The 18,895-nt window shown below is 39.3% G+C and overlaps 1 protein-coding gene across 7 annotated transcripts in view; it reads left to right on the top strand.

Moving 5' to 3' along the window:
• The window catches only part of LOC149317180 (centrosomal protein of 192 kDa-like), an 82,925-nt gene extending 65,210 nt beyond the window's left edge, over nt 1-17,715 (top strand). For 6 of the 7 annotated variants that reach the window (XM_089516983.1, XM_089516979.1, XM_089516981.1 and 3 more), the window contains 11 exons: nt 2,509-2,678; nt 3,135-3,258; nt 4,192-4,297; nt 8,104-8,302; nt 8,943-9,022; nt 9,416-9,511; nt 12,974-13,093; nt 13,432-13,550; nt 14,887-14,995; nt 16,526-16,584; nt 17,311-17,715. In XM_089516983.1, the coding sequence (XP_089373109.1) occupies nt 2,509-2,678; nt 3,135-3,258; nt 4,192-4,297; nt 8,104-8,302; nt 8,943-9,022; nt 9,416-9,511; nt 12,974-13,093; nt 13,432-13,550; nt 14,887-14,995; nt 16,526-16,584; nt 17,311-17,449 (1,321 nt within the window). In that variant the 3' untranslated portion in view covers nt 17,450-17,715. Of the gene's footprint in view, nt 1-2,508; nt 2,679-3,134; nt 3,259-4,175; nt 4,298-8,103; nt 8,303-8,942; nt 9,023-9,415; nt 9,512-12,973; nt 13,094-13,431; nt 13,551-14,886; nt 14,996-16,525; nt 16,585-17,310 lie in introns of those variants that run through there. The other variant, XM_089516986.1, reaches the window with a different exon arrangement.
• The last annotated feature ends 1,180 nt before the right edge of the window (nt 17,716-18,895 follow it).

Genomic DNA, 18,895 nt, shown 5'->3' with positions numbered 1-18,895 from the left:
TAAAGGTTAACCCAGTCTCCCCCTTGTTTAACCATGAAATTAGCCTTATTTTACACAGGTACAGAGATGTTCCTGTAAAGAAATGCACATGGTTCTGAAATATTAGTTGGTGGTCAGACATTAACATTCCTCTTTCAGAGTGCTAAGTCTTCATTGCTACAAGTTAAATCACCTTAATATCACCTTAATTGCTATCACCAGTTGACAAGGTGATCAGTGATAGGGTAGATGCTGGCATAGGTCCAGATCAGATCAGGTTCCATTCTGATTGATCACATAATCCACATTTTGGACAAGTTAAAACCCTGGAGGTTTAACTGGAAATCCTTCTTCTCCCCATTGGGATCACTAGCTTCTGTTTTCCCTAGACTGACTAGTAAGGGAGAAATAAGATTGGGCCATTGAACAAAGGGCACCCATGCCTGACATACTTGCCAATCTCAGGGTGAGTCCGGTCCCTCTACATCTCTCTATACAAATACTAGTTGAAGTGGCAGTCCCTTGACCAGATCTGCTACTCCTGTTAAACTCCCATAAAACAATGTAAACAGTTGCTGTTTCCTCAGACCAGATAGCCTGGGAAACACTGTTCTATAACACTTTAATTACCATGTATGTCCTTCAGGACTCCCTGAAACCCTCAGTCTTCTCCTTATTGAAATTCTTCCAGGAAGACATGGGCGGTGCGTTAGGCCACCACAGCCATAAACAGACTTCACTTATAACCTCACTGTTGTGACACAGGCAAGGGGCCAGGATGAGATAGCATCAGGTGACCTGTTGCTTTCTTTGTCTACAGAACACAATTTCTGTTCTGGGATTTATACATGGTCCTGAGGGTGCTGACTGTCTTAGTTCCTAAGGGAGATCTTTATAAACCTTTTTGCCTGGTTGGGGCCCTTCCTGATTGCTGCCCCTTTGGAACATAGGGGGTCTGAGCCTGGGGTCCTGCTATCACACTAGCATCTAAATGTTATTACAGTCGGCCTTCTTATACATGGATATTTTTATACACGGATTCAAGCATATACGGTTTGAAAATGTTCAAAAAAAGTATAAATTTCAAATATCAAACCTTGATTTTCCATTTTTTATAAGGCATCATTTTGCTATGTCATTATATTTAATGGGACTTGAGCATACACAGATTTTGTTATACACAGGGGATCTTGGAACCAAACCCCAGTGTATAACAAGGATCCACTTTTCAACTGACTCCATGGCAATTGCCAGATCCAGACCCCATCCTTAGGGTGAGTTCTAACCTCCTCAGAGTTCAGAATCATATCCCCCCAGTCTTCTCTCCTTCATTCTCCCAGGACAGAATATAAAACATACACCATGCTGGAGAGCCACCCACTCATAGAGGAGAAACAGCTTTCGTTCCTCTGACACCCAACTTGTTCCCTTTTTAGCCCTGTTCTGTGGGCAAGAAGGCACCAGCCTCCATGCCTAGCAGGTGGATCTGGCCCTGCATTTCTACCTGCCTTGAATCCTTGGGAGGTTACCACCATAAACCAAGTCACCCATACCAAAGAGTGCAGGAGCATTAGCACCTCTAGCCATCATTGGTCCTATACCTATATCAGGGTGGCACACGCAAGCCATTATACACATTTGTTAAGCACCACTAGCTTGACAGCTTGGCTTGGCTGAGGCTGCTGTTGACAGCAGGGTCTTGCAGCAGGTGCTCAAACCTATGTCACTGAAGGGCCAGTACCACCCGCCCTGTTTAGATCAGCTTTGGTAAATCCCAAACTACAGGATGTGGGGGTCTTATCTGCTGGGAAAAGGGGCATTGGCTCTTACCTGTGACATGCCCATTTCCAGTAGATAAGAGCCCCACATCCTGGCCCACCCTCATGGGTGCTGGGTTAGGGATGGTTCATATCCACATACAGTCGGCCCTTCTTATACACGGATTTTTTTATACACGGATTCAAGCATACACGGTTTGAAAATGTTCCAAAAACGTATAAATTTACCTTGATGTTCCATTTTTTATAAAGGACACCATTTTGCTATGTCATTATATTTAATGGGACTTGAGCATACACAGATTTTGTTATACACGGGGGATCTTGGAACCAAATCCCAGCGTATAACAAGGGTCCACTGTACTGCTTCCCTATTGGGAGCAAGCTATATTGCTCACTGGCTGTCTCTGATGCCATCCAATTCTCTACAGTTCTAGGACTGGCCTTCTAGGGTTAGCTCCACCCACACAGGGTCACCAGAAGGTCTCCCTTTTTACTTTCTGCCTATCTGGAGTGAGTGGGAAGAGCATAACCCAAACTAATTACAGGATATGGGGCTCTTATCTACTGGAAATGGGCATATCACAGGTAAGAGCCAATGTCCCTTTTCTCTACTAACTAAATGTAGAGAATGTTTGTTGTTATAGAAAATTAGTTTGAAGGTGAATCTTAGGTTGTATTTAAATTCTGTTTTTCTTGATTTTCTTTCGCAATAGTTAGATGTTCAATAACTTCTTAAACTGTTTTATAGGCCTAGTATTCCTGAAAAAAATAGTATGACTCTGGATGTACTGCCTGTTAAAGGACCTCATGGTTGTCCATTATCTTCGGCTACCCATAGCATAGATGAAAATCAACTTGTTTCTCAGGACACTTGGACTCTTCAGTCTGAATTTCTAATTCTCACAGCTCCTTCTCAGAGTAAGTAACTGCAAATATTTTCAGTACCTAATAAAATTACTCATCTTTGTCTCTTTTGGTTCTTTAGATTTGTGATAATAAAATGAACTGATAGAGATTACAGATATTCATTATTCAGTTCTATTAGGAAATTAATCATGGTTCTGTAGTAGAGATAGCTTCCGAATTTTACACATGGAAATTTCCAGTGTTTATTTGTTTGTATTTAGGACCTTACATTGTCAGAGATTTGTTCCTGACAGCCTGATGATCATTAAGTCTTCACAGAAAGTAAAAATTGTGTATTATAGTGGTACATGCTTATTCCCTGTAGTAAGGACCCCTTGCTTAATGCATGTGAAAGTTAAACAGTTTCTTTATATATTTAATTGATGTCATTACAGATATGCATATATTAGTTTATAATGCAAGTACTATAAGAAATACTGAGAATTCATGCAATTCATATTTTAAAAGGTGGAACAACAGTTACTAAATATGCACAAATCACTAATAACTCAAGCCGATGGTTGAAATTTGAGCTATCATGGCCTGCTCACTGCCTTACTGTAACACCTCAACATGGAACTATTGAACCAAGGTATGCACATCCATTATTCACGAACTTTAAACAACATTGTTTGATACATGTGACACCTGTCAGTAAGCCCCACTGACCTCAATGAGACTTAATTCTGAAAACATATATAGGTCCACTTTTAATTCCCATAGTTCCATGGTATTATGAGAGTTAGATATAAAGGGAGAAGGAATATTTTTTAGTTGCTAAGTGCTTTCAGTTGTCTCCATGATGGCATGTTTCTTCCTAAGTGAACATGTTGCCTGATCTTTAACAGTGGCAAAAATATTTAGATTGCCCATAACAACTAAAATACTTAAGACTAGCACAAAAATTAAATATAATTAGTTAAGAGTCAGTTAACTCCATTCAAATGGTTTCATTGCAGACAGTGGAATTCAGTTAGATGTGACATGTTATGATAATCATATGTTGTGTAGATGACACACTGCAGCCTGTCAAAAATTCCACATACAAGTAACACTCTACTTGATGTTTGGTTTCCAATAGTATTATATCCCAGATGTAAAAAATTAAGCACACTGCCAGTACATGAGAGATGAATGGTGGATGATGCATCAATACAAGACTTTGCCTGTTCCATTTATGTAGCCAGATCTGTGGATTGGCTAGGTTTGCAATTCCTCTTCTAACATTAATATAATGGTAAAATGCCCTATACTGTGTACAAAAGCTCCAGAAGTACAGTAAGCAGATTTGGTAATGGAATTTTAGGAACACTGTTAGTTTCACTTGCATTTTAAAATTAATGTAGATGTAAGCCAGCCTTCCTCAGTCTAAACGTTTTGGAGTGCAAATTGCAGAATTTGTAAGCAGTGGTAATGTTGGCTGGTGATGATGAGAGATGATCCAGAAAACCTGGAATATTCCAGAGTAAAAGAGGTTGAAGTATTCTAATTCACTGTTGAACTTAATAGTGAACTCTATTTCTAGAAGCTGCATTTCAATTCATGTGAGTCCAAACCCGTCACTTGCAGAAAATAAATCTATATTCCCATGGAGTGGCCTTATTTATATACATTGTGATGGTGGACAAAAGGTAAGCAGCTTAAATAAATGTGTTTCTGTGGAAATATATGCGAGTGTGGGGAGGGTATTGTTTGCCTTCAAGTCATTTCAGACATATGATGACCTTAAGGAGAACCTGTCATAAGGTTTTGTTTTGTTGTATTTTTTTGCAAGATTCTTCAGAGAGGGTTTGTGATTGCCATCCTCTGGAGCTGAGAGACCATGATTTGCTGAAGATCCATGGTCAAGTGGGGAGGTGGCCCCTGTAATTGTTCTGTCCTATGTTTCCCTCATACTCCTTATCCTTAAACATCTTTGCTGTTATAGAAAAGGCTACTCCAAAAATGAAGGTTGCTGAAAACAACCCTTCCCAAATAATCTTCACTGCATCCTTCTTTTTTATCTGCTATTGTAGCTATTTGGTAACAGGATGTTATGCCTATGCTTCATCTTCCTCTCTTTCAGTGAGAAGGACATTCTGAAAATTCCCCCTTCTTCCTTTGCTCCCTGCATTAGCATGGCAGAACAGCATCAGTTGGATATGGGGCTGCCTCTCAGTATTTGTGTGCTAATCCACACTGGCACCTCTGCAGGGTCCAAGGGAACTGCATTTGTAGAGAGTGAGGCAATTGATGTTTACTGGCTTCTACAGAAAGAATTTTCAGCCTGCTTCTCATTTGGAGCCCTGGTAGCGCAGTGGTTAAATGCCTGTACTGCAGCCACTTACTCCAAACCACAAGGTTGTGAGTTCAAGACCAGCAAAAGGGCTCAAGCTTGAATCAGGCTTGCATCCTTCCGAGGTTGCTAAAATGAGTACCCAGATTGTTGGGGGCAAATTAGCTTACAGTTGTAAACTGCTTAGACACTGCTTAGGTGGTATGAAGCGGTATATAAATGAAGCTTGTTTATTACACCACACACCAGATCCATCTATTTTGTTTTAGCACAAATGTAAATGAACACCAGAGGGGGATGGATGCTTCTTATTTCTTTAACCAAATGGCCAGTTTATGCATCTTCAAATAATAGGCAAGTAATTTTATCAAATTTTCTTTCTTGGAGCATCTCTTCACTTCAGGAAGACCATTTTTGACCCCATGTTTTACATTTGCTCATATTCTTATGTTAGGTCCCCAGTTTTTTGCTATGCCTTTATTTAATGAAGACTAGCTTATGTGGAAACTTAGTTCAGCAGTTGCTATAATTTCTTTAGGAGAATTCTAATTTCACTCTCTGGGGTAGGCAATCTACAGTCTTCTACTGTATCTCCTTTTCTCCTTTCTACAAGCAGCATGGACCTTTTGCTAAGACTAGAAGTCATCTAGCCATAGGGAGGGAGGAGAGAGGAGAGAAATTGAAGGTTTCTGTCCCCATTTTTTGCAAGCCAGCAGCCTTGGGGAAAGTTGTGGAGAAGGGAGAGAAATCAGAGGTCTTTATCTCCCCCCCCCCTTTTTTTTTTTTGCAAACCAGAAGCCTTGGGGAACGTTGTGGGAAAGGGAGGGGGAATTGGAGGTTTATGTCCCCCCCTTTTTTGCAAGCCAGAAGCCTTGGGGAAAGTTGTGTGTGTGGGGGGGGGGGAATTGGAGGTTTGTGTCCACATTTTGCATGCCCAGACTGTGACCCTTGGGAGAGGTCCAGAGAGGGAGAAGAAGGGAGTGAAGTGGTGTTTTTTTTCTCTCCATTTAGATGCTTTGTTACATGCCCCTGAGTTTGACCCTCGACTTATTCATGGGTCATATCAAAAACCATGATTTTGCCCCCCAAACCTGCCCTCAATTTATACACGGGGTTGACTTATACACAAGGATATGTAGTAGTTTTCTAACCTGAAGTTTCCACACAGTTCTCAAAGACGTGACTAAGGCCCGTTACACACGGGCTTAAAAGTACGCGCGGAGCGCGTACTAGGGTTAAGATGGGACGGTGCTTCTGCACTGCCCTAACCCTAGTGCGCGCTGTGCGCGCACAAAATGACAGCGGCCATTCCACACGGCTGCCGTCATCGATACATCACGGCTGCACCGCCTCCAAACGAGGCGGCGTGGTTGTGACGTATTGGGGTCGCGGCAGGGCGCCTAGGGCGCCCTTTCCGCGACCCTGGAAGGAGCTCCGTTTCGGAGCTCCTTCCTGGTTTGGTCTGCTGGGCTCAGCCTTCAGACGGCTGCGCCCAGCGGACCAAAGGAGAAAGGGGCCAAACGGCCCCTTTCTCCTTCTCCCCGCCACTGCGGGGTGTCCTTGGGGCTTGAAGCCCCAAGGACGCCCCTTTCCAGGCTGCGGGGAAGGGGCCTTTTGCCGCTTCCCCGCAGCCCGGAAAGCGGTGGATTGGGGCTTCAGCGGCTGCCGCTCTGGCCACTGAGGCCCCGATCCGGCAGGGAAAGGTGCGCCTACAGGCCGCCCCAAAGGGGCGGTCTGTAACGCGCCTAAATCTCCAATCCTTTGAAAGCTGTTACTCTAAGATTTGAAATCTGTTCTTCTACAAAGAGAAATGAAAATTTATTTGAAAATATTAATTTGTAAATATTTATTTGAAAATATCTATTTGAAAACTACAATAAAATATGGAAAGCGATCAAGAAAAAATTAGAAAAATTGCCAGCTGTAGGGTTGAATGAAATTGAAACAGGAAGCAATGTTGCTTGCTTTTAGTTTTATTTTTCAGCCCGTTTGGAGGGTTATGGCACATTTCTAAGGCATGCAAATGGGAAAAATCATCTGGAGTTTTTTTTAAAAAAAACACCTTTTCTTTAACAGGATTTGGGGGCTTTTGTGCATTGATGTGGCCTACCAGAGGGGTACAAGAGTGATAATTGGCCCCACCATCCTCCAGTTACCCACCCCTATTCCAATGCTTCCATCAGTTAGCATTCATTTTGTGATGGCTTTCACTTTTCACTAGATACATGTAAGAGCTCTCTCTGAATCTTTTCTTTTCTTTTTTTTGGCCAACAATTAATTCACTCTTCTGCTGTTTTCTGTTAGTCTGTCTCATTCTCTTTCTCATGCTCCTCGGGGGAAAAAAACATCACAGGAGGCCACAGGATTTATATCTAGAGGACTTGTTCATTTAGACAGCTGTAGGCACCTTTTCTGTCCCTTCTATCAGTTGCTTAGGGTAAAAAACCAATCTCGGTACTCTAGCTAGGTTGCTTACAGGCAGGCTGTATTTTACCACCTATAAGTACTTAGTACTTTCCATCCTACTCCACCCACAGTTCACTGTGCTTCCTGCTCAGGTCCACATAGCTTTATGCCAACGACCATATCACCCTGAACATTCCCAATCTCATCTGACCTCAGAAACTAAGCAGGGTTGGGCCTGGTTAGTACTTGGGCACCTTTCACTCCATAGTGGCTGCCTATGGCAGGAGAGTTTTGCACCAAGTGCTACCTCTGCATTCTTTCAGACAACTGACTCTCCTATCTGGGAATTTCTAGTTTGGCTATATCCCTTCAGTGAATGGTTCCTTTTGGGACTTACACTGAAAGACCATTCTGGTATGCAGAGTAGGATACATCTGTACTCACCTTCATTGGAGGCACACTGTTTCTCTGTTAGTTGCCAAAGTGTCTAGTTATGCTATGTTCCATCTTTCTGGTTACTTTTCTTACAGACTTATTTAACTTGTTTAGCTTGGCTGTGGAAAGAATAGAGGTAAGAACCAGATTCTGCTCTTTAAATATCAGGAGACTCTTGCCTCACTGTGCAATTAAAGGAGGTAACCCATAAGTGATTGTTTTCTTCTTTACATACAAGAATGGACATTCAAAGTAAATTTCTAACATCTCATATTAAAAATGTGTTGATCTCCTCCTCTCCCCACACCACACCCCCTGTAGCTTCTTAGAGTACAGATTCGGGAAGTTGCCTCTGAAAAGCAATCTGGGAAAGACTTGCCTGTTACAAGAGTAGGTGACTTTCAGCAGCCTGAGCTTCCTGTAATTCACATGCGACCACTTCAAAAGCCACCTTCAACAAAACTTGAAGTAAAGAGTAGATCTGTGTGTTTTCCTGAGACAAAGTGTGATGAAACCTCAGGTAATCTCTGTCTTTTATATGATTGGTAGATAAAATATTGTAGTAGTGAAACATATTGTAGTAGTGAAAATTGTATTAGCTTGTTTTTCTTTAATATGGTAATCAAAATTGTCACTTGTGGATTGCAACTAAAATAAGACTTGACCACCTTTTTTGTTCTAGAAAATACACAGCACCCATAAAATGATTTATGCAAGGTGAAGCAACTATATACTGCTAGCTAGCTGCGAGGGGTGTATACATATACTTTGTTATAAAGTTGATACACTTCTCTTGGAGACTTCTATGAGTAGCAATAACCATTTTTGAGCAAAAAAAAAGTATTGGGAGTGGCCTGTAGGTACAAACACAATCCATGGGCAGCATGATTGTGAAAACATCTGTTGAAGTGGGCAGTACATTTGAAGAGTTGTATAAAGATGACTCCCCCTCCCTATTTTCTATTTCTTCTGATTTGAAGAACAGAACAGAGTATTCAATAATAGAAGCAAGAATTAAGTTTTGAAATATGACAGTGCACCCCAGGGCAACTCAGAGCCAGAGATTTGGGGAGAGCAGTGCTGGCTGTTTTGTATAACTGGTGCAGCTTTCTATATAGTGTGTGTGATCTTTGCCTTGTTACATATATATTTCCTTACAGAGAAATACCTTGAGATTGAAAATAATGGAGATGAAAATGTAAAATGGTATTTGTCATCTTTTGCACCACCTTATGTCAAGGTGAGTAGAAAATATGAAAAAAGAGATGGTTTTCAAAGGGCCAGGGTCCACATTATACCCTAAATGGAGCTATCTTGACATTAACAGCAGCTAGAGTCTTATTCTTTCTGGAAAGCAAGCTTATAAAATAAATTTAGTACATTTAGAAATAATTGTTTATTCTGCTTTGGAAGTCTTTACTGACACTTTAGTTGAATGCTCATTTTCTTTTGGGCTAGTAATTGAACATTAGTTGTCCAGAAATTGAACATTAGTTGTCTAAATGGGGCCACATGTTTCTTTCATTTATGTGAAGGTAGCCTCTAGGATAGACTGAAATTTTCATCCTTGGTTAAAGGTGGTTTGATTAATTGCAGGGTTTTTGTTTATTTTTTGTTTTGTTTTGTTTTTTAGGGTGTAGATGAAATTGGAGAAGTATATAGAGCTACATATACTGCTTTTCAGTGTTCATCTCTTTCTGGTACTCTTGAAGCCCATGGAAAAGAAAAAGTAAGTTTATTTGTATGCATCTTATTTCTTTGCATTTTTAATTTTTTTCCTTTAAAGGAAAATCCACTAATGTCCAAAAGCCTTAGTCTTTACCAGACAATTGTATGGATATAAAATGAAGCTGCTCTTTCATTCAGCTTCTCAAAGCTTGTAAGAAATATAAATATAATAGGGTTATATTACTATTTAGTTTCAACCATGTGCAAGGCATTTTACTCGGAATTTAATTTATAAAATGAAATTTTTATTGGTAATATTGTCATGGGATAGCTGGCATTGCATCTTATAGAATTCAAAGACATAACCATGTTAGTCTGGACAATCAGTATGCAAAGGGATCTTCCATCACCTTTGAGGTTAACTGAAAGATTGAAGTTTGGTAGCATGAACTTTTGTAGACTTGAGCCTACTTCTTCCAAATCTAGATACATCTGAGGAAGTAGGCTCAAGTCTACAATATACTAAAGAGGAGTAATATTTATTTATCATTTATTTATTTATTGCACTTATATCCTGTCTTTCTCCCAAAATGGGATCCAAGGTGGCTTTAAAAAACAGAGACAATTAAAATATTGATTACAAAATTTTAAAAAGAATTAAATATGAATATTACTAAAATAATGATTAAAACAGTTAAAAGCACTTTACTATACCAAACTGGTGTCAGAATCTCTGGGACATATGGCTGGCAGACAGTGTTAAAAGGTAGAATAAATGGGGAAGTTGAGTGCTGTTTGGTAAGAACATGTTAATACCAACGGACAACAGATCCAACCACCACTGCAAAATATTGGTTTAAGGAAAGATAATAAAATAATAAATAAAAATTTTATTTATATACCACCCTTCCTCAGATCAGGGCGGTTTACAGCATTTTAAAAACATTACACACCATTAAAAACATTACAATAAAAAACAGAAAAGCCCCGAGTTAGCCGGTCCTCTTGCCAGTGAGGAGGAAGGAGGTCCGTAGGACAACTTAGTTGGGGAATGCGTTGCCAAAAAGGAAGGTCTTCAGATCCTTTTTGAATTGGGCCAGGGAGGTGGCCGAGCGGAGCTCTATGGGCAGCGTGTTCCAAAGGGCCGGGGCGGCGATGGAAAATGTCTTCCTGGTAGTGGAGACAAGCTTGGCCCCGGGAACCCTAAGTAGTTGCTGCCCAGATGTTCTGAGGGTGCGGGACGGAATATATGGGGAGAGGCGGTCCTTCAGGTATCCTGGGCCCAAGCCATTTAGGGCTTTATAGGTCATCACCAACACCTTATATTGCGCCCGGAAGCAGATCGGCAGCCAATGCAGATCTTTTAGCACCGGTGTAATGTGGCTGACCCTGGAAGTACCAGTGACCAGCCTGGCTGCCATGTTTTGTACCATTTGTAGCTTCCGGGTTTGGTATAAGGGTTGCCCCATGTAGAGTGCATTGCAGAAATCCAGTCTCGAGGTTACCAGAGCATGTACTACAGTTTCAAGGTCCCTCTGGGCCAGGTATGGGCGCAGCTGGCGAATAAGCCGAAGCTGATGACAGGTGCTCTTGACCGTCGCATTCACCTGAGCAGTCAGGTGAAGGGACGAGTCAAGAAGCACCCCCAGACTGCGCACGGAGTCCTTCACGGGGAGCGTGACCCCGTTCAGGACAGGTGGAACCACCGCCATTCCTGGACCAGGGGAACCTATCACGAGTACCTCCGTTTTCTCTGGATTCAGCTTGAGTCGGTGTTCTGATTGATGCCCCACCAGAGACAGCTGAATTAATAACAACTATGGTGTTGATAGTGCTATTGATTATAGGCTGTTGGTCTGACTTTTGGCTGCTTTCCTATTATCTTTGTTTCCCATGTCAGAGATTTTTAAGCTTTGGTTTTCTGGATCTGATTGGCCCCTGATTGGCTGGGGATCATGGTGACTGCACAGCCAGCTCTGAAAGTGGGCCATCTTCACATATGCGAGTAGCAGAAGAACTCTTTCAGTGCTCCTTTTGTCAGCGACTTTGGGCTGCTTTAGGCAGCCTTGGAGTGGCTTCTGGCTGATCCGGGGGCATGTACCATGTGCACACCACACCCCCGAAATAGCTGGAAGCCACTCTTTTTGGTCCGTCTATTTCGGGCCTAACTTGAGTACTAATAGCTTTTCCATATTGCAGAAATAAAGCAATTTGACACTACTTTAACTGTCATAAGAAACTTGTAAGAAATGTAAATTGAATATGATTATACTACTGTTTATTATAATTATACTACTATTTAGTATACTGTTTAGTATAGAAATGCTGGGATTTCTAGTTTAGGGACATATTCAACCTTGTCTGTCAGAGATGTCTGCTTGCTCGCCAAATGATAAGTCCCAAAATTTTGTAGGAGAATCATAACAGTTAAAGTGGTGTCAAATTGCTTTAATTTTGCATTGTAATACATCCTAAGTGGATGTAGCCTTACCATTCATCTGATAGGCTAATTTTGTTTCTGTGATCTTTCCAAATGTTGGAACAGTCTCTGAGAGCTAGGTAGAAGGATAAACTAGGCAGGTAGGAAATGCAGTGAGCCACATGCCCTGGATCAGGACTGCTCTCATTCAGCAAGAAGAGCCCTTGTACCAGGATTGTAGTAAAAAAATGGTTCTCATCACCATATGTAGAGTTTTTACTTATGTACATACATGCATTCTGGGTGCAGCCCTTCTTGAAAATAATGAGGCCATTTTCTGCAAATATTTTCTTAATTCATGTGTGAATATTTTACAGATAATTGAACATAGATGTCTTCAGCATTCATGTTTACTTTTTACAACTTTGTTGCGTATATATTGTGTCAAATAAAATAATACAATCAAGTATCAGCTGCTTATTTAGATGTGGGATATCAGTTCTTTGGATGCTGCAGAGGCACAACCCACAATCACATGGGTTATATCTCCATGAACTAGCTTCCAAAGCACGAGCCCCAAATTTGATTTCGCTTATGTCTGTTGACTACTCTCTTGCCCTTTCAGTTTTTCTATCCTACCTTGCCAGCTAAACAAGTTTTATTATCTCTCCCTTTACTTCCAAGCTGTCCTGTTTCCTTTTGATTTTGATTTGCTCTTATTCCAGCCTACTTAGTAATCTTTATTCAATAATAATTTCTTTCCACAGATTTTCATCATGAAAAGGATTATAGCCAGAGTAATATAATCAATGCCATGTACTTTTTTTCAAGTTTATTACCATGGTTTCCTTTTCTTTGCCGCTTACAACGGATTTAACCTGAAAGTTCTAAGTGACTTGAAACAGTATTAAACTGATAGCACAAATTTTGTCAGTGGTTAAACAACACATGTTGTTTTGTTGTTGTTTTTGCCCTTTTTTATCATAGTTCTAAAAATTGATCGTATGTCTGGTTGAGGTAGTTTTATTTGCCATTAAGTTACTTAGTACTTTCAGCATCTCTACAATTATTAATTCAGTCAATTATATATTTATTTCATGGTAGGTTGTAGTCACTTTTTTGCCTAGAGATAGAGGACATTATTCTCAGTTCTGGGATCTTGAATGTCACCCACTTCACAACCCTCACCTGAAGGACAAGCATAGGCTTCAGTTTTGTGGAATGGTGAGTATTTTAATGATTTTTTTTTCTTTGAGTAAATTCATCCTTAAAGTTATTAAGTTTCTTATTCCCTCTAGAGGTAGAATGGGATGGAGGAAGGCCAAGGACTATTTGTGACCTTATCACTGAGTTTTCTTGCCAGAATTTATTTGGAGGGGAATTGCCTTTGCCTTCCCCTGAGGTTGAGAAAGTGTTCCTTGCCCAAGGTTACCTACTGGGTTTCCATGGCTGAGTGGAATCCACTACACCATGCTGGCTCTCGTACACTTCATTGTCTACATAAAACTGTACACCGGTGTTTGAGTAGATAAATATTTAACGTGAGATGTTTATTTCGACAGGGTATCTTGGTGAATGAAGCTTTCAAAAAGGAAGTTTCTCCAGCTGGTTTAGTAAAAGTTAGTGTTCGAGATGTGTCCCAAAGAATAGATTACCCAGACACCTTTGATAACAAAATCTGGTACGTAAATAAGATAATATAAATGTTCTGTGCACTCATTCTTTACCAACACATTAAACGTAGTAAGCATATGCTGTATAGCATGTTATCTGATGGTATTGCAGCAGATGCACAGTATTGTACTATAGTCATTATATGAAATAGCAATAGCTGCTGTGCTATGTATAACACTATGATGTTTTTGGTAACACTTGATCAATTAGTTGGTCCTGTTGTTCTGATAGTGAAACAGTAAGATGCATACTTTGTTCAAAGTTCTTAAGCCTGTAATTATTATGAGAAGCCTTGGGTCCCACACATGGACAAAGGTGTGATATAAATAAATAAATATTCTAATCAATTTCAAGTAATGCAATGGCCATTGTTTAGGAATATGGTATGAGATTATATTGTGTTAAAAATACTTAAGGATCAAGCAGTGTAAAAATATGAATGCAGTATATCTCTGAATACCCCCACTTTACAATCAAACACATTTAGTGCAAAACCTTGAAAGCATATTGAGTTTTATTTAGTCAATCCCTCTGTTCTTATCCTGGTTTTGTCCATACCTGTTACTTAGTTCTGGGATCCTTGGAAGAAGACTAGAATACTGATGCAACAGATGAAGCAAACTTTGCTTCAGTGTAGGAAAGAACATACAGTAGAGACTCAGCTTAGTGAGAAACAAATACATACTTGTCTGTTTTCTCTACGCATATATTTCTCTCACATGGTTGGGTGTGCATGAAGTAAAGTGAAATTTGCTTCATTTATTATGCAGGTATCTATAGTCTAACCTTCATTCAAATGTCTCATGCTATTGTACACAATACTTTTCAGAATGGAATGCTGTAAAAGGCAATGTAGAAATTATGCTTGCTGTGGTACAGAAAACATTAGTTACTTTCATTAAGGTTGACTGATAGTAGATTTCTATACTAATGAACCACACCTCCCGTATAAACCTTCTATTTCTGTGAAATTTCAGTTACCTCCCATGAGATGTACCAGAAGGGTAGTATTACTGGATTTGTTGCATTGTATTCTATCAAACGATTCATTTACTTCAACAGTTCATAATTAAGAACATAAAATCAAATCTGGAGTTGTACAAGAACTTGCCCCACCAATATTATCTGCTTGTAAAATGAGCTTTTATAAGATGTCTGAAAGTAAATAGTGATATGGTTTGGTGGGCCCCTACAGAACAGACATTTTGAAATTGCAGGTGTTGAAAATTTTGGCTTCAGAACTTGGCTTTCCCCACATTTTAAAGTAGTAAAAAACATTGCTATAAATATTTCCAAGACTATGATTTTTTAACAATATTTTCACTTTTCTGTTTCAAAATCAGGAAATGTGTATATGCCGAAGAAGATGTTTATACATTTCCTCCAACAAGGATTGGTGAATCAAGCACACTGAAAATCAGCATACGAAATTATTCTACCTCTATAAATAAGGTAAATTGGCAAAATGCGCTGATATAATATCTTACTAGTAATACAACGAATACTTAAAAATGAATGTCACAGGAAGCTGTGGTGGTATCTTTGGCTAAGAGTGTCTTTGCCCAGTTGTACCTGGTGTGTTAGCTGTACCCTTCCTAGGGAAAATACATTTAGCCAAACTGATCCTTAGCCTGTTACAGACTGCCAAAATAAAGCTGCTTCGGGTCTCTTTGGAGGTATGCTATTTAAATGATGCATGGGTCCTAAGAGTCCGGAGGTCGCACCAAAGCCACACTCCATTCCTAAGCACTGGAGTGCAGCTTTGGTGCAGCTTCTGGATTCTTAGGACTCATGCATCATTTAAATAGCATATCTCCAAAGAGACCTGAAGCAGCTTTATTTTGGCAGTCTGTAACAGGCCCTTGTCATAATTACTTCTCAGTTAAAATGATGTACCTGCACTTTATATGGGGCTACCCTTGAAATGTTCAGAAGCTATAATGAGTGCAAAGTAAAGCAGTAAGAAGGTAGCCTTGCATGTTCTTTAAAGACCATCTATATATCACCAGAAATTTGATCCAACTGCACTGGCTTCCAATTTGTTTCTGAGCACCGTTCCAGGTTCTAGTTTTGAATGCTTTAGAATGTTTCAAATGAGGTATCTGAAATAATGGCTCCTCCATTTCTTTCTCCTGTATCAAAACAAAAACACTGAAGAAAAAAATGTCTCAATAAATCTTTCTTTTTTGCCATTGAGCCACTTTTTTTGTCAGCCACCATAAAACACTGAGACGAAAAAGGTTCCACAAATGACAATTTTTAGTGAACCATGATACAGCAAAGCAGAGAGGATATTCTGCAGTTGTCAGTAGGTGGGTGTCATTCAAGAAAAATCAAATTTCTTCCCTGGATGTGAAGGGAAGGGACAATGGAATTAGGAATATAATAACCACAACCACAATCCTAATCATGTGACCCCATACTTTCTGTACTGGTGATATGTGAAATCCATATTTATTGGATTTCATCCCATTGCTGCTCAGAGCCAGGCAGGGAAGACATACTGTTTCAGACTAAAGCTGACTGGTGTGCAAAGGGATCTTGTAGCACCTTTGAAACTTAAAAAAACCTGGTAGCATGAGCTTTTGCAGACTTGAGAACCTCCTCATAGACATCTGAGGAATTAGACTCAGGTCTGTGAAAGCTCATGTTACCATTTTTCTTTCACTTAGTCTCAAAGGTGCTACAACACTGATTTTTCAAATTAACACAGACATGTCTTTGAATAAAGCTGATTGGTCTCTTAGGTCATCTTGCCTCAGCAATTCTTTCTTTGCCTACACTTAGTTTAGTACGTGAGGGTTAAACTTGAAATGGAATGTTGAAACAGATACAGTGATGATCTGATTGGTGACCAAACTTACAATAAATCTATTTCTCAAACCTGCATTTCAAACATTTTTGCTCTACCATTAGGAATTGTGCATTTTTAAATGAATAAAGTAAGGTGTATCTTCTAAATACTTTCTTATTAAATTGCAGCTAAAGTTCAAAAATCCAAGAGAACCTTTTTACATCAAGCATTTCCATTATAATTTGAGGTCAGTAAATTTATATTCTGAAGCTTTAATCTTTTTAATCACAGTTCAGGTGAATGAACCTATCTGGAGATCCTAATCTGGGTTATAATAAAACAGACAACAAGTTCTAGTTTTCAGTGTGAACTGCTTCAGTTTGCTTTATGGCTTATCAGTTGTTACTGTCTCAGAATCAATAATAATATGAAGTTTATTTTGTGGTAATAGAATGAGAATTATATGAGAGGAGGTTAAAAAATGTAAAAAGTATACATAAAAGTATACATATACAGTTTTTGTTAAACAAAAATTGGATTCAAGAAGTGACTAAATGTGTTTTTCCATTTATAATCCATCTTATTTACAGAAGCTTCAGAGAAGCTCACAATGAATATTTATTTTAATAGTTATATATCCTGTCATTTACCATCTTATAAAAGGTAGTGGTGACTTCCTCTAAAAGCTCTTAGGAGACTGTTATGGAAAACAATTAGATTTTTAGTTATCGAACACTCAGAAATAATGGAGTGGGGCACAGTGGTGCTTCCTCACCAGTTTGAACACCGTATGCAGGTACAATGCCAGTGACTGTAAAATTCCAGCTAGATGTTGAGATAACATTTTGTGTTTCTGTCAAAAGCATGCAGAATTGAAAAGCTTATAGCTGTACACCCAACTTTTCTACAAAAGTCTCAATAAAACCTAATCAGGTTGTGAAAAATATCTCACGTCTTATTTTCTCTCTTACAGATCTCACCACTATTGCAATTTACCAGTCCAATTCAAACCAGTGTCACCAGGCACTTTCAGAAGCTTACTACTGGTAGAGACAGACAAAAGTGGTACACTAAGGATTGAGCTTATTGGTGTGGGTTTGGGAGAACAATAGTTACAAATTGATGTTGACATTGTGTGCTAAACTTAAAACTAAATTATTGAAAGACAATGTTTTTATACACTAAAACTTATATTTTGTAAAAAAAATGAGCTTTTTGTAATTTTTAATAAATTTTGTATGTTACCTTGAATTGTACACTACTGCACTTTGGCTGGAAAGCAACATTTTACCTATTTTTTTATGAATTATGACTTCACAAATTGCAGTTTTGAGTCTTAAAACTTAATTTTTAAAAAATAAAGTTTTTGTTCCTTAAATTCTTCCCCTTTTTACAGCACCTTTCAGTAAACTCTGTGCACCTTAACTGTTCCTTTCTGGCTTTGAATTTCAGGCAGAATTCAAAAAGGGTGTAATTACCTTTGATAGGTACAGTACCCGCCACTCCTCACTCCAGTTATCTCCAGGGAATACATTCCAAGACCCCTAGTGGATGCCTGAAACCACGGATAGTACCAATCCCTGTACTAGTAATATTACCAGTAACAGACTACAGACAAAAAAATCACGGATAGGGGAGGACTGCATATTTTCAGAATGTAACTAACCATGGATAAATCAATCTTCAGAAAGCAATACTGGAGATAAGGGTGGACTACTATATTTGCATTTGTTATCTACTTTTAGCAAAACTTGAGGATTCTACTTCATGTAGATTACATCAGCTGTACCATATTTCTTTTCACGCTACAGTCTTCTCCACAGCTCCTTTGTTGCACAATTGTTTGTGTTAATTAAAATCTTAAAGCTGCTGAAGAATCCAAACTGCCAAGTTGATTATGTTCCTAGTTCAACTCTGCTTTGACCACTAACACCACTAAAGCAGCTTAGGTTGTACATTGTGGCCACGGCCTACATAGGAATGGCACTAAAATAAACCTCAAGCAGTATTGCTGAAACTTTTGGGACAGCTAATTAATTTAGCCAAAATTTCCATGTTTGAAGCTGGTATACCTTCAGTACTGAATGAATGCTTTCTCCTAAGACACCACTTTTGACATAGCTGGAAAGAATTCCCTTGTAGAAGGACATTTATAATAGCTGTCATGCGAAAAGCCAATTTTCCTAGTTAGTTTTGTTGATGGTGCCTGAGTCAATAACACAGAGGGGTACAGTACAGTGTTTCCAAACCACAGGTGGCTCAAGAACCATGTTGTGGTGGGCTTTCTCCCACTATGGCATTCTTACCTCCCACCCTACATTTGCTCCACACTTGTAAGTAGACCACCTGATTCCAGGTTGGTATAGACAAGTAGGTTGAAGGTTTGCTTGTGTTCTGTGGTAGGCTGATGATTACAATGGTGGCAATGGAATATCACCATTGATACTCCATTGCCAGTGATCTGGCGATCAGTGAAGTTAGTAGCTTGAATTCCAATTTAAATAGGTGCAGAGAATTGTTAAGATTATCATTATTACCCGGTTAAACTTTGTTCTTCT

This window comes from Sceloporus occidentalis, unplaced genomic scaffold, assembly GCF_023333645.1.
Source record: "Sceloporus occidentalis isolate IW3139 unplaced genomic scaffold, rSceOcc1.0.p SCAF_3, whole genome shotgun sequence".
In the NCBI taxonomy this organism is placed as follows: domain Eukaryota; kingdom Metazoa; phylum Chordata; class Lepidosauria; order Squamata; family Phrynosomatidae; genus Sceloporus; species Sceloporus occidentalis.
This window is presented reverse-complemented; position numbering and strand designations above follow the sequence as displayed.